This window comes from Cucumis melo, chromosome 6 (assembly GCF_025177605.1).
Source record: "Cucumis melo cultivar AY chromosome 6, USDA_Cmelo_AY_1.0, whole genome shotgun sequence".
Taxonomy (NCBI): Eukaryota; Viridiplantae; Streptophyta; class Magnoliopsida; order Cucurbitales; family Cucurbitaceae; genus Cucumis; species Cucumis melo.
In genome coordinates, this window is record NC_066862.1 from 5,768,659 (window position 1) to 5,782,945 (window position 14,287).

General features: G+C 34.0%; 1 protein-coding gene, 2 long non-coding RNA genes and 1 other non-coding gene across 4 annotated transcripts; 2 read left to right on the top strand and 2 right to left on the bottom strand.

Moving 5' to 3' along the window:
• Nucleotides 1-275: 275 nt before the first annotated feature.
• TRNAP-AGG (transfer RNA proline (anticodon AGG)) lies at nt 276-347 on the top strand. Its single transcript has one exon. It is a non-coding gene; the product is annotated as a tRNA-Pro (tRNA).
• A 65-nt stretch (nt 348-412) lies between these two features.
• Nucleotides 413-12,776, top strand: LOC103483910 (hydroxyproline O-galactosyltransferase GALT3). The gene is made up of 8 exons (XM_051086637.1): nt 413-743; nt 1,502-2,312; nt 2,984-3,222; nt 3,321-3,599; nt 4,277-4,405; nt 4,533-4,709; nt 12,155-12,262; nt 12,378-12,776. Exons 2-8 carry the CDS (start codon nt 1,553-1,555, stop codon nt 12,582-12,584), a joined length of 1,899 nt encoding a protein of 632 aa, XP_050942594.1. The 5' UTR covers nt 413-743; nt 1,502-1,552; the 3' UTR covers nt 12,585-12,776.
• LOC127150012 (uncharacterized) lies at nt 4,981-6,485 on the bottom strand. The gene is made up of 3 exons (XR_007821920.1): nt 6,223-6,485; nt 5,924-5,989; nt 4,981-5,115 (listed from the first exon to the last, which is right to left on the bottom strand). It is a non-coding gene; the product is annotated as an uncharacterized LOC127150012 (long non-coding RNA).
• On the bottom strand, nt 8,526-10,456 carry LOC127150010 (uncharacterized). The gene is made up of 3 exons (XR_007821919.1): nt 10,334-10,456; nt 10,035-10,100; nt 8,526-9,226 (listed from the first exon to the last, which is right to left on the bottom strand). It is a non-coding gene; the product is annotated as an uncharacterized LOC127150010 (long non-coding RNA).
• Nucleotides 12,777-14,287: the final 1,511 nt, after the last annotated feature.

Here is a 14,287-nt window from a genome sequence, read left to right on the forward strand (position 1 = left end):
AAGTATGAACTAGAATATTTATAAACTACAACAAAATTCTATTTGATCAATGCCAATAGGCTATTATATATATAATGATAGATCAAAGTAATAGTATATCGCAAATCTATTACTAATAATGTGAGATATATTATTATATTTATAAATATTTTCGATAATTTTATTATTTTAAAAAAAATTACACACATACATAATTATAGTTGCATGTACAATGTTCGTAGGAAAAATTTATTAATATGTTATATACACTTAGATTATGCCAGACGAAGCAATAAGGGCATTTGGTCTAGTGGTATGATTCTCGCTTAGGGTGCGAGAGGTCCCGAGTTCAATTCTCGGAATGCCCCATGCTTTTTCGTTTTTTAGCACTAATTTTTTTATTTTTCTATGCTCCAAAAACGCAGCACTGGACGTCGTTTCATCGACACAATGTCTCGTTAATAGCCTCCTTTTTCTTTCTTTTTTTTTTCTTTCCTTCAAATTTCCGACAACACACCGCCGGGAAACATCAACTTCCGATCACCGGAATTCTACTCAACTGTTCTTACGCTTTGGAGCTCAAAAGAAGGATACAATTTGAACGGCTGATGCACATTGCTATTACTTATCCCATATCCTGAATCTTTTTGCTGGAAGCTTGAAATAAGGTAGTTGATTATTTGCAGCAGATCTCCACGGCTCTGCTTCGCTCTGTTGATCGATTGCTGATGATAGTGTTACTTGAAGTGGAATTTCTAGCTTTGGTAGCTTCGATTTTTTTTTATTTTGCTAGATATACGATGTTCAAATACTTGGATTCTGTTTAGTTTTAGTTCACTTCCTGTATGCCACTTGAATTTGTAGTTACTTCGCTCTGTTAATCGAATGCTGGCGCCTGAAATTGGTGCTTGAAGTGGAATCTTTACGATCCCAATAGCTTTGGTTTTTTTTTCTTGATATATGATGTTCAGATATTTATTTCGGTTTAGCTTTGGCTCATTTCCGATATGCGTTCGAATTTTTGGTTAAAATCCTTTGCTCTGTAATTGATTGCTGGCGCCTTATAGCGGTTGCTTGAAGTGAAGGAAATTATAGCTTTAATAGCTTTGATTTCTATTTTTTTATATATGATGTTTAAAACTCGGATTCTGTTTGGCTTTAGCTCATTTCCTGCTGCACTTAAATTTGTTGTAAAGATCCTCAGTGATTCTTCGATTATGTGCTTATGGTGGAATTGGCTTTTCACAAGCCAGGGCTTCATTATGTGAGTTAAGAGCCGCCATTGAAAATAACTCGCGGACAAGGAAGCTCTGGACGGCTTATGAATTTGTATTTGTGTGATAATTTATCAGGATGCCCATGCCCCATGGCAGTCGGATTCATTTTTGTCCTTATAGCTAATCTAGATTTTGACGATTTGAAAATAATTTAGTGCACCATTTTGATGTGACTTAAATATTAATGTCTCTGATTTGAAGCTTAACTCTGAGTGGTGAGCTATGCATTCTCTTGTAATTTGCAGGATGTTCCTTAAATGAAGTGGTGTCTATAAAAAATATAGAAGAGAAGAAAAATGAAGAAGTGGTATGGAGGAACGTTAATATTGGCACTTGCCACAATCCTGGCATTGCGTTATGGCCTTATGAATACCCAGCCTAAAAAGCAATCAGCACATGATTTTTGGAGAAATCATCCGGCCAAAGATTCTGATAGTAGAAGCAGCGTGTCTTTGAAATCTAAAGCAGTGAGAGCATCAGAACCTGAACGGCCTCATCTTATAAACGTTGAAGGACTCAGTGATCTAATCGCTCCAGATAATATTACTAAGAGAGAATCAGAGGCCTTACTTTTGTGGTCTCATATGCATCCCCTGTTGTCCAGGTCTGATTTTTTACCCGAAACAATACAAGGGGTTAAAGAGGCTTCCATAGCATGGGGTGACTTATTGTCAGCTATTCAAGCAGAAAAGACCACTAAAATTGGTAATACCAACAACTCGAAGCATGAAATATGCCCTTCCTCTGTAAGCTCACCTGACAAAATTTCACCTTCTGAGGGAATTATTCTTGAAATCCCTTGTGGTCTAGTTGAGGATTCTTCTATTACCCTGGTTGGCATACCTAATGGAGAGCGAGGGGGCTTCGAGATTGAACTTTTAGGCTCTCAGGCTTCTGGAGAGTCAAATCCTCCTGTTATCTTGCATTACAATGTCTGTTTGCCTGGGGACAACATGTCTGATGAATCATTTATAGTTCAAAATACATGGACTAATGAACAAAAGTGGGGAAAAGAGGAGAGGTGTCCAGCTCATCTGTCTGCAAGCTCTCGTAAAGGTATATTTATATGATACATCTGTTAGACCCTAAATACTCATTGTAAAAAAGTATTCATATAATTATATTTAATTTAACCCATTAGTTTAAATTTTTTATTTTAGTGGTGATTTAACTTGTTATAAGAGTAAGAAGTCTTGCCTTCAAGTTCTCTTTAATGTCAAGTCGCTTCTTATTTAGTATTGATCTTTACTTGTTGGAGCTTCTACAAATTTCTAAAGCCCACAAGTCTAAGTATTGATATAATTAAATTTATTGTAACCCATTAGATTTAGGGTTTGGCGCTGATTTAACTCTCACTTACTTGAGGCCCATTTTCTTCCAGGCCTAAGATTAACATTTCTTACGTTAGGTGGAGATGCCAAATAAATGTAATACTTCGAAGAACTGAATATACCCAAGTCTACATTGCCTATCAGTTCTTCAAATGATACGTTAGATAGTGGTTGAGTTTCCATCGTGTCCTTGTTAGTTGGTAGCATGTAGTAAATGATCAAGTTAAGAAGGCTTTTGAGATTCGACTGAACTTGTGGAGTTGGTCTAGTACAACACTTCATCCCATGTCGATGTATTGATCTTAAATACACTCTGCTTTGTCTTTTGTTGTGTAAACGTGAAATTGTATGATAAATCCTCTGGTTGCTAATGTATTTTGGAAATAAATATGACAGTTGATGGACTTGTTCTTTGTAATGAACGTGTTCTCAGAAGCACCAGAGGAGAAAATATCAGTACGCATCATGATAGTGCAGATACCAACCTGACCAATATTTCCGGAGGGCAAGTCCATGAAAGTGCTAATTTCCCATTTATCGAGGGGAATTTGTTCACTGCAACATTATGGATTGGTTTGGAGGGTTTCCATATGACTGTCAATGGAAGGCATGAAACCTCATTCGAATATAGGGAGGTAAGGTATGAGTTGGGCACTCTAATGAACTAATGGTTCTGATAGATATATTTCATTCATTAGTTGAACTAATAGAAGGTGATTTGAAACTTCTGCAGAAACTTGAACCATGGACAGTTAATCAAGTCAAAGTAACAGGCGGTTTGGATCTTCTTTCTTCCTTGGCTAAAGGCCTACCAGCTTCTGAAGATCATGATTTTATTCTTAACTCTGAGCACCTTGGAGCCCCCCCTATCCCGAAGAGAAGACTTGTGATGTTGATTGGGGTTTTTTCTACTGGAAATAATTTCAATCGTCGTATGGCATTGAGAAGGACTTGGATGCAGAATGAGGCTGTACGTAGTGGTGATGTTGCAGTCCGATTTTTCATAGGCTTTGTAAGTGATGCAGTCTGTACGTAGTGGCTTTAGTTTTTTTATCACTATCGTTTTGAAGCCTATAATCTGCAGAGTTCTAATTTTTATATATTGTATTTGATGATTGAGATGTGCTATCTGCCTCTTTGCATCTTCAATTCCGATTTCTTCCATAGATGATCAGCTCAGTATTGGATACTTTTAATACTGTGTCTGTTGTACAGTTTCTGGACAATCTAAGTTCAAAATGTTTCAACTTTTAAGCCACGACCAGTTCTCACAAAGAACCTAATAGAGAAGCCAAAAGGATGTGAACAAATAAATGGTGCTAGTATATATGTAGAAGTGATTGTTATGATTATTTTCCGTTAAAAGCGGTAAAGAAAATAGACACTGAGTTACGTGGAAACCTGAGTACCGCAAGAAAACCCACGATCTGACTTTCTTCTTAATTTCTCATATTAACAAAAAATACAAAGGGGAAAATAAATAGACAACAATATGATAAAAGAGGAAAAGAAATTAGGATAAATCCTTCCTTGGGCCAAGCTCATTAATTCTAACATTTTCCAATATGCCTTTGATCTGATATTGGTTCAAGCAGTTATTGCTGCACACAATACATTCAGTTTCCTGTATTTTTCAATGTGCTCTTTTCTGTATTCATTCTCTTGATCTTGGATAATTTACTGCTGCAGGATAAGAACACACAAGTAAATTTGGAGCTTTGGAGAGAAGTGGAAGCTTATGGTGATATTCAGTTGATGCCGTTTGTTGATTATTACAGCTTGATCACTTTGAAAACAATTGCAATTTGCATTTTTGGGGTATGTGTAAACTTATAACAACCGAGCTTCTCAAACCTTTTTGTTATTTGAAATTATTATCATGTTACTCTTACCGTCCCTGCATAAGTTATCTGCAATCCATCATTTTTCATTTTGACATTTTCAGACCAAGATCCTTCCCGCAAAATATATAATGAAGACAGATGATGATGCATTTGTTAGAATTGACGAAGTTTTATCTGGAGTAAAAAGCAGGCCAGCTACTGGCCTACTCTATGGTCTTATTTCGTTTGATTCATCACCCCATAGAGATAAAGACAGCAAGTGGCATATTAGTGAGGAGGTACCTGACTCAAAACTTGATCTTACATGGGTTTGATTCATTTCTCATATGATAAACTCTTGCTTTTGGTCGAGCTTTTGTTTTGTACATTGTTGAACTACTCAACTAAAAAATTACAATCAATGGATATATTGATATGTTTTATAGTAGGAAAACTAGAGTTTGAAAAGAGGACCTCTTCCTCTTACTATGTAACGACCCAACTCTTTATACTAAGCTGAGGTCGTTACTAAAACGGAACGATGACAAGAGACACTTTTTTTGAAACGAGGGAAGAATAAATTTTCATTAAAAACGGAATATTAAAACACTGAAACATAAACGCGGAAGCAAAACTGAGTCCCCATATGGCATGTCACGGATCCTTCTCTGTCGCTCGCCAGCTTTCCTCTACCTTTACCTTCGCCTGAAATGTTAAACATAGAAAGAGTGAGTATAAACATATACTCAGTAAGGGACCTACTACTAGTCCCGCTAGGTGTCTGTTAACTTCCCATTAGAGTCCTGAAAATGGTACCCAATCTCTGGCACGTTCCCGAACACGTGCAACATGCGCTCCCGTAGGAACGAAAATCTGGTCTTCGGTGTCCCGAGGGAGCACCTAGGACATGCTGGTCTGTAGTGAACCCGGGGGTAACACTAAGACAATCGGGATGCGAGGACCCCGTCGAATCACTCGAATCATATCTATATCCATGCTAGACTGGCGTCCCGTCGAACCACACAGTCCTAAATAGGTGGTGATCCCGAAGGACACCCATGCAGGTACGACTCTAATAGACAAAGTTAACAGAACACCCTATCCATAGCATGTAGCATAACATAACATCATAACATGGCATGAGTATTAATCTTAACGTCCTTAATCATGTGATTAATATATCATGCATTAACAATCATCAACATCAATCTATCAGTCCTTAACATAACATCAGTCATCATCATCAACCATCAACATAATAATCTCAGTCATCATCATCAACATCAACTATCATCATCAATCATCAACATAATAATCTCAGTCATCATCATCAACATCAACTGTCATCATAAATCATCAACATAATAATCTCAGTCATCATCACCAACATCAATACAATGACAGTCATTATCAGTAGCATCAAGTTATGCATTTTAGCTACCATCAATGCATAATCATAATTACATGCGGTCTCTTAAATTCAGTTCGAAGGTCTAGTAGGAGAATCTCTTACCTGGAGATTTTAGCCAAACAAAGGTAGTTCCTAGTTGACAGTAAAAATTCTCCAATTAACTTGATCCTAATCATAAAAGGAAAACTTAGTATCTTAATTAAATGAAATTGGCAATTGACTAACACCCAAAAATTCTCCCAAATTAACTTTCTAAAAATTGGGTTGAAACCAATTCAACCTTGATTGGGAAAAATCCAAGATTTAGATCTTAAAAAGTTTAGCCAATTGAACCTTTAAAGAAACCTCAAATAGATCCAAAATTAAATTAATAAAATATTAATTTAATTTCATTAGCTTACCAAGGTTACTCAGATGGAGGTTGGAAAATCCTCTTATCCTTGATGAAAAATTCATCACTTTAAATCCTCAAGCTTCCAAAGAGACCAATCTTAACTTTAACTGAGGCGGCGACAACAGAGGGTTATCTTAGAGAAGAAGATAAAGAACCTTTTTCTTTTTCCTTTATTTCCATCTTAAGCATTCTAATGCTATTTATAGACTCACATAATAACAATAATAATAATAATTATTATTTCCTTTTCCTTTTCCTTTTAGGATATATATAATAACAATAATATTTATTATTATTATTTTCTTTTCCTTTTCCTTTTAGGATATATATATAATACCAAAAAATATACATATATCTTTATTCCCATTATCTTTCCTAAATCAATGCCTTAATCTTAGGCATTTACAACTATTAGTAATAATAATAATACTTCTTTATTATTATTATTTTTCTCTCACCAAAATCTACAATAAATATATATTTATTTAAACCATTATTCTCTCTTGCAAATAAATATATATCTTTTTTGTCCAATCAAATCAACCATCTCTCTCCTTATGGATTATCTTCTTTTCCAAACAAATATAATTATATTCCATCATATAATTAACTTCACTTTTCCATATTATTAATTAAATATATATATCCATATATATATACTCAATTAATTACAATTCCACAAAAACTAACTTTTCCCTCCAAAATCTCAAATTAACTTAAGTCCTCAATTAATTTAATCAATCAAATCTTTTCCAATAAATCACTTATAACTTCCAACATGAATTATCTTAAACCAACCATAACAACTTCACTCCATAATCAAGATTTATCTTTCTGCAGAATAATTAATTATCATCCACAATAATTAATTATTATTTACCTTTCTTCCAAAATAATTAATTATCTTCTACAATAATTAATTATTATTTATCTTTCTCAAAAATAATTAATTATCTTCCACAATAATTAATTATTGTTTACCTTTCTCCAAAGTAATTATCCTTTTACAAATAATTAATTATTGTTTATCTTTCTCCAAAGTAATTATCCTTTTACAAATAATTAATTATTGTTTATCTTTCTCCAAAGTAATTATCCTTTTACAAATAATTAATTATTGTTTATCTTTCTCCAAAGTAATTAATTATCCTTTTACAAATAATTATATTTTCCCAAAATATAATTATTTTACTTTTTCTCCTTTAATAAATATCCTTTCTCCAAAACACAACTATTTTTTCCTTAAATAATTATATTTCAACAAATATAATTATCGTTTCCTTTAACATAATAATTATATATATATTTCCACATATACATATAATTATTCAATCTCCAACAAACTTTCCACCCCACAATTTAATTAAATAACATCCATAATTATTTAATTAAATTCAACTTCAACAACACTAAAAATCCACAACTTTACTTAATTCTCTTAACCTACCATTTAAACAAAAACTTAACAAACACCACGTGCCAAAACCTCTAATTAATTAAATATTCATCCAAGAAATATTTAATTAATTTCAATTCCCACATAAATCAAATAATTCTCATTAAATGGATTCAAAATAACGCCCAATAAATTATCTTAATTTTTGGGGCGTTACAATCTTCCCTCCTTTAACAACTTTCGTCCTCGAAAGTTCTAATCTTTGAACAGCTTGGGATACTTGGCTCTCACAAATTCTACCAAATTCCAAAATCTTTAATTAAATATACACACCCATGTATATATATTTAATTAATCTAACACAAAACACCAAATACATTCCTTAACTTCTAATTCCACTTAATGTAATACCCATAATAAGTTCCTTAAATTTATGGGGTGTTACAATCTTCCCTCGCTAAGAAACTTTCGTCCTCGAAAGTTTTAGTTCTTGAACAATTTCGAGTATCGAGCTCTCTTGTCATACTCTTGTTCCTAAGTAGCATTGTCAACTTGGTAACTTTGCCATAATATTTTCCTAAGTGCAACTCTCATGTTGCGCAATGCTTTACTTCACTTGACAAAATATTACTTTTCTCAAACACTTTTCTTTCCTTTACACTTATCCAAGTAAAACTTAATTCATAAACCTTCAAAAACTACGTTCTATTTTCCAACTTCAAACTTCGACCAAAAAGGTATTCTCCACCATTTAGCAATCTTTAGAAGTCACTAATTTCTCTTTTCTTGTTTGATAAAGTTCAAACTCATGTCCAACTATTGCTTTCTTTAATGACATCAACTTAACTAGTTATTCTAAAGAAATTCGTTATTTCATCACTTGTACTTTAAACTAGCTATAACTTATCCTTCATGGTAAACTCAAAACAATTTCTTGAAATCTCACCAAAATAACTATGCACTAAAGTTTACTTTGTTCCTTCTCCAGCAACTCAATTCTAAACACCGTCAAATGTGTTTGATATACTTGAACTTAACCATGCCTTTAGTTTCCTTTAAAACCACCAACATAACTAATGTCTTAGATATCCAGTCACAAAGCAGTTCATCAGGCTGAACACGTTCTACTCTTTTGCCTACTCAACCACCTCATTGAGCACCTCTACGTGGCAACATTTTTCTTAAACTTCAACACCAAAACCATCACCATTTAAATCATAACATTCATGCAGTTCTAGTTTAATACAGGCAAGGTCACGTGCATATTCATAATCATGTATCATAAAATACATACCTGGCGAGTGACGAAGGACCGTAATAGCCATATATAGAGACAAAATCAGAGACTCACATCGTAAGTTAGTCTACAGAACCTAAAAGCTGACGCTCTGATACCAACTGTAACGACCCAACTCTTTATACTAAGCTGAGGTCGTTACTAAAACGGAACGATGACAAGAGACACTTTTTTTGAAACGAGGGAAGAATAAATTTTCATTAAAAACGGAATATTAAAACACTGAAACATAAACGCGGAAGCAAAACTGAGTCCCCATATGGCATGTCACGGATCCTTCTCTGTCGCTCGCCAGCTTTCCTCTACCTTTACCTTCGCCTGAAATGTTAAACATAGAAAGAGTGAGTATAAACATATACTCAGTAAGGGACCTACTACTAGTCCCGCTAGGTGTCTGTTAACTTCCCATTAGAGTCCTGAAAATGGTACCCAATCTCTGGCACGTTCCCGAACACGTGCAACATGCGCTCCCGTAGGAACGAAAATCTGGTCTTCGGTGTCCCGAGGGAGCACCTAGGACATGCTGGTCTGTAGTGAACCCGGGGGTAACACTAAGACAATCGGGATGCGAGGACCCCGTCGAATCACTCGAATCATATCTATATCCATGCTAGACTGGCGTCCCGTCGAACCACACAGTCCTAAATAGGTGGTGATCCCGAAGGACACCCATGCAGGTACGACTCTAATAGACAAAGTTAACAGAACACCCTATCCATAGCATGTAGCATAACATAACATCATAACATGGCATGAGTATTAATCTTAACGTCCTTAATCATGTGATTAATATATCATGCATTAACAATCATCAACATCAATCTATCAGTCCTTAACATAACATCAGTCATCATCATCAACCATCAACATAATAATCTCAGTCATCATCATCAACATCAACTATCATCATCAATCATCAACATAATAATCTCAGTCATCATCATCAACATCAACTGTCATCATAAATCATCAACATAATAATCTCAGTCATCATCACCAACATCAATACAATGACAGTCATTATCAGTAGCATCAAGTTATGCATTTTAGCTACCATCAATGCATAATCATAATTACATGCGGTCTCTTAAATTCAGTTCGAAGGTCTAGTAGGAGAATCTCTTACCTGGAGATTTTAGCCAAACAAAGGTAGTTCCTAGTTGACAGTAAAAATTCTCCAATTAACTTGATCCTAATCATAAAAGGAAAACTTAGTATCTTAATTAAATGAAATTGGCAATTGACTAACACCCAAAAATTCTCCCAAATTAACTTTCTAAAAATTGGGTTGAAACCAATTCAACCTTGATTGGGAAAAATCCAAGATTTAGATCTTAAAAAGTTTAGCCAATTGAACCTTTAAAGAAACCTCAAATAGATCCAAAATTAAATTAATAAAATATTAATTTAATTTCATTAGCTTACCAAGGTTACTCAGATGGAGGTTGGAAAATCCTCTTATCCTTGATGAAAAATTCATCACTTTAAATCCTCAAGCTTCCAAAGAGACCAATCTTAACTTTAACTGAGGCGGCGACAACAGAGGGTTATCTTAGAGAAGAAGATAAAGAACCTTTTTCTTTTTCCTTTATTTCCATCTTAAGCATTCTAATGCTATTTATAGACTCACATAATAACAATAATAATAATAATTATTATTTCCTTTTCCTTTTCCTTTTAGGATATATATAATAACAATAATATTTATTATTATTATTTTCTTTTCCTTTTCCTTTTAGGATATATATATAATACCAAAAAATATACATATATCTTTATTCCCATTATCTTTCCTAAATCAATGCCTTAATCTTAGGCATTTACAACTATTAGTAATAATAATAATACTTCTTTATTATTATTATTTTTCTCTCACCAAAATCTACAATAAATATATATTTATTTAAACCATTATTCTCTCTTGCAAATAAATATATATCTTTTTTGTCCAATCAAATCAACCATCTCTCTCCTTATGGATTATCTTCTTTTCCAAACAAATATAATTATATTCCATCATATAATTAACTTCACTTTTCCATATTATTAATTAAATATATATATCCATATATATATACTCAATTAATTACAATTCCACAAAAACTAACTTTTCCCTCCAAAATCTCAAATTAACTTAAGTCCTCAATTAATTTAATCAATCAAATCTTTTCCAATAAATCACTTATAACTTCCAACATGAATTATCTTAAACCAACCATAACAACTTCACTCCATAATCAAGATTTATCTTTCTGCAGAATAATTAATTATCATCCACAATAATTAATTATTATTTACCTTTCTTCCAAAATAATTAATTATCTTCTACAATAATTAATTATTATTTATCTTTCTCAAAAATAATTAATTATCTTCCACAATAATTAATTATTGTTTACCTTTCTCCAAAGTAATTATCCTTTTACAAATAATTAATTATTGTTTATCTTTCTCCAAAGTAATTATCCTTTTACAAATAATTAATTATTGTTTATCTTTCTCCAAAGTAATTATCCTTTTACAAATAATTAATTATTGTTTATCTTTCTCCAAAGTAATTAATTATCCTTTTACAAATAATTATATTTTCCCAAAATATAATTATTTTACTTTTTCTCCTTTAATAAATATCCTTTCTCCAAAACACAACTATTTTTTTCTTAAATAATTATATTTCAACAAATATAATTATCGTTTCCTTTAACATAATAATTATATATATATTTCCACATATACATATAATTATTCAATCTCCAACAAACTTTCCACCCCACAATTTAATTAAATAACATCCATAATTATTTAATTAAATTCAACTTCAACAACACTAAAAATCCACAACTTTACTTAATTCTCTTAACCTACCATTTAAACAAAAACTTAACAAACACCACGTGCCAAAACCTCTAATTAATTAAATATTCATCCAAGAAATATTTAATTAATTTCAATTCCCACATAAATCAAATAATTCTCATTAAATGGATTCAAAATAACGCCCAATAAATTATCTTAATTTTTGGGGCGTTACATACTAAACCCAAAAGTTTAAATCGATAAGCTCAAGTGTAAAACTTTGACTGTGCTCAAGTAGGCCATTGATATTACTGAAGAGGGGAAGGCGGGGATATGAAATTGGACTTCTCGCATGCTAATACCAAATGAAACTATTACTAAATCTGAAAGTTTAAGTAACTATAACAAATACATTATATTTTATATACACACTCTTATGTGTAAATGCAGGAATGGCCAAATGCGACATACCCTCCTTGGGCGCATGGGCCCGGGTATGTCATATCACGAGATATTGCAAAATTCATCGTCCGAGGCCACCAGAATAGAAGCCTCAAGGTAAAAGTACAGGCAACGGCCTCAGCTTTCCTATACACTGCAAAATCAAAATAGCTCTTCTTCTTATGCCTGCCTTATTTGAAACTTTTTTTTTTTTTTTTTTGTCTATGTTCAGCTTTTTAAGCTTGAAGATGTTGCAATGGGCATATGGATAGAGCAGTTCAGCAAGGGAGGGAAGGAGGTACAGTACATCAATGAAGAAAGATTTTACAACTCTGGCTGTGAATCAAATTACATTTTGGCTCATTACCAAAGCCCAAGATTGGTTTTATGCCTTTGGGAAAAGCTGCAAAAACAGTTTGAAGCCACTTGCTGTGAGTAGGTTGATTTGGTAACGATGCGTTTGTTTGTGGAAATCAGTTTTGAATTTATGGGTTTATGGTGTAGATTAGAAAGCCTTCGAGATCAGTTAAAGGGAGAGTTGGTTTTGTTTCATTTTTTGGGACAAAGGGAGAGTTGTAACATGTGAAATATTGAACATGGTTTTATAGAAATAGCTTACTTTGATTATTCCTGTAACTTTATTGATTTTTCTGTATTTCTCATATCAAATATTACAGCATACATGTATATTTATACACAAAATTAAGGTTAAATAAGGGAAGAATAATAGTGTTAAATACAGCATAATCTCCTCCATGATATTTGAGCATAATCTCCTCCATGATATTTGAGCATAATCTACTCCATGATATTTGCTCTAATTTCATTAATACCCTCCCTCAAACTCAAGATGGGAGTGTCGAGACCACCTTGAGTTTGTGAATTAACTGAGTGAAACGAGGAGAATGGAGAGCTTTGGTGAATATATCCGCAGGTTGATCGGTGGTAGAGATGGGTTGGAGATGAAGTGTGTTGCTCTGTAGGTGGTGGCGAACAAAGTGACAGTCATTCTCAATATGCTTTGTTCGTTCATGGAATACATCATTGTGTGCAATCTGAATAGCACTGTGATTATCACAATGAAGAATAGTGGGTGATGTCTGTGGGGCCCCCATATCAGTAAGAAGCCAACGCAGCCAAATTAATTCTGAAGTAGCATCAGCCAGTGCACGATATTCAGACTCTGTGCTGGAACGGGAAACAACAGATTGTTTCTTACTTCGCCAGGAGATAAGAGCGTCACCTAGATAGAAGCAATAGCCAGTGGTAGACCGTCTATCAGTAGGATCACCCGCCCAATCAGCATCAGAGAAACCAGAGAGAACCAGGGAGGATTGGGAGGAGAACTGTAGACCATGACCCAAAGTACCTTTGATGTAGCGAAGAATGCGAAGGACGGCAGTGAAGTGAATTGTACGAGGGGCAGCCATGAACTGACTAACAATATGAACTGCATACGCAATATCTGGACGAGTCACAGTTAGGTAAATTAGGCTGCCAACTAGTTGCCTATACAACGTGGGATCTTCAAGGGGAACACCATCAAAAGGAGTGAGACGCACATTCGGATCCAGAGGTGTTGAGAAAGTGGCAGAATCAGTAATACCAGATCGATTGAGGAGGTCAGACGCATATTTTGCTTGAGATAAATAGTAGCCACTAGATGATGAGGAGATCTCAAGACCAAGAAAATAGTTGAGATTTCCTAAGTCCTTCATCTCAAAATGCTTACCCAGGTAACATTGCAAATCAGATATGGCTTGAGGGTCATCACCTGTAATAATCATGTCATCCACATATAAGAGAAGGAGAACAATACCATTAGGCGTCTGACGAGTAAATAAGGCGGAATCATGAGAACTGGAGGTGAACCCGAGTTGTGTAATGGTTGAACTAAAGGTTGCAAACCAAGCTCGAGGAGCCTGTTTGAGGCCGTAGAGAGCACGGCGAAGAAGGCATACTTTCTGTGGTGGTGGAGTAGTGCCAGGTGGTGGTTTCATATAGACTTCTTCAGATAGGGTTCCATTTAGAAACGCATTTTTAACATCCATTTGAAGAAGGGGCCATTGTTTTGCAGCTGCAATGGCTAGAAGACTACGGACAGATGTCATTCGAGCTACTGGAGCAAACGTTTCTTCATAA

Bases quoted from the DNA above. Each gene is read 5' to 3' on its own strand.
- LOC103483910 (XM_051086637.1), top strand. From the start codon at position 1,553: ATGAAGAAGTGGTATGGAGGAACGTTAATATTGGCACTTGCCACAATC. The intron at 3,223-3,320 runs GTAAGGTATGAG...AAACTTCTGCAG, and splicing joins CCTCATTCGAATATAGGGAG to AAACTTGAACCATGGACAGT. The intron at 12,263-12,377 runs GTAAAAGTACAG...GTCTATGTTCAG, and splicing joins ACCAGAATAGAAGCCTCAAG to CTTTTTAAGCTTGAAGATGT.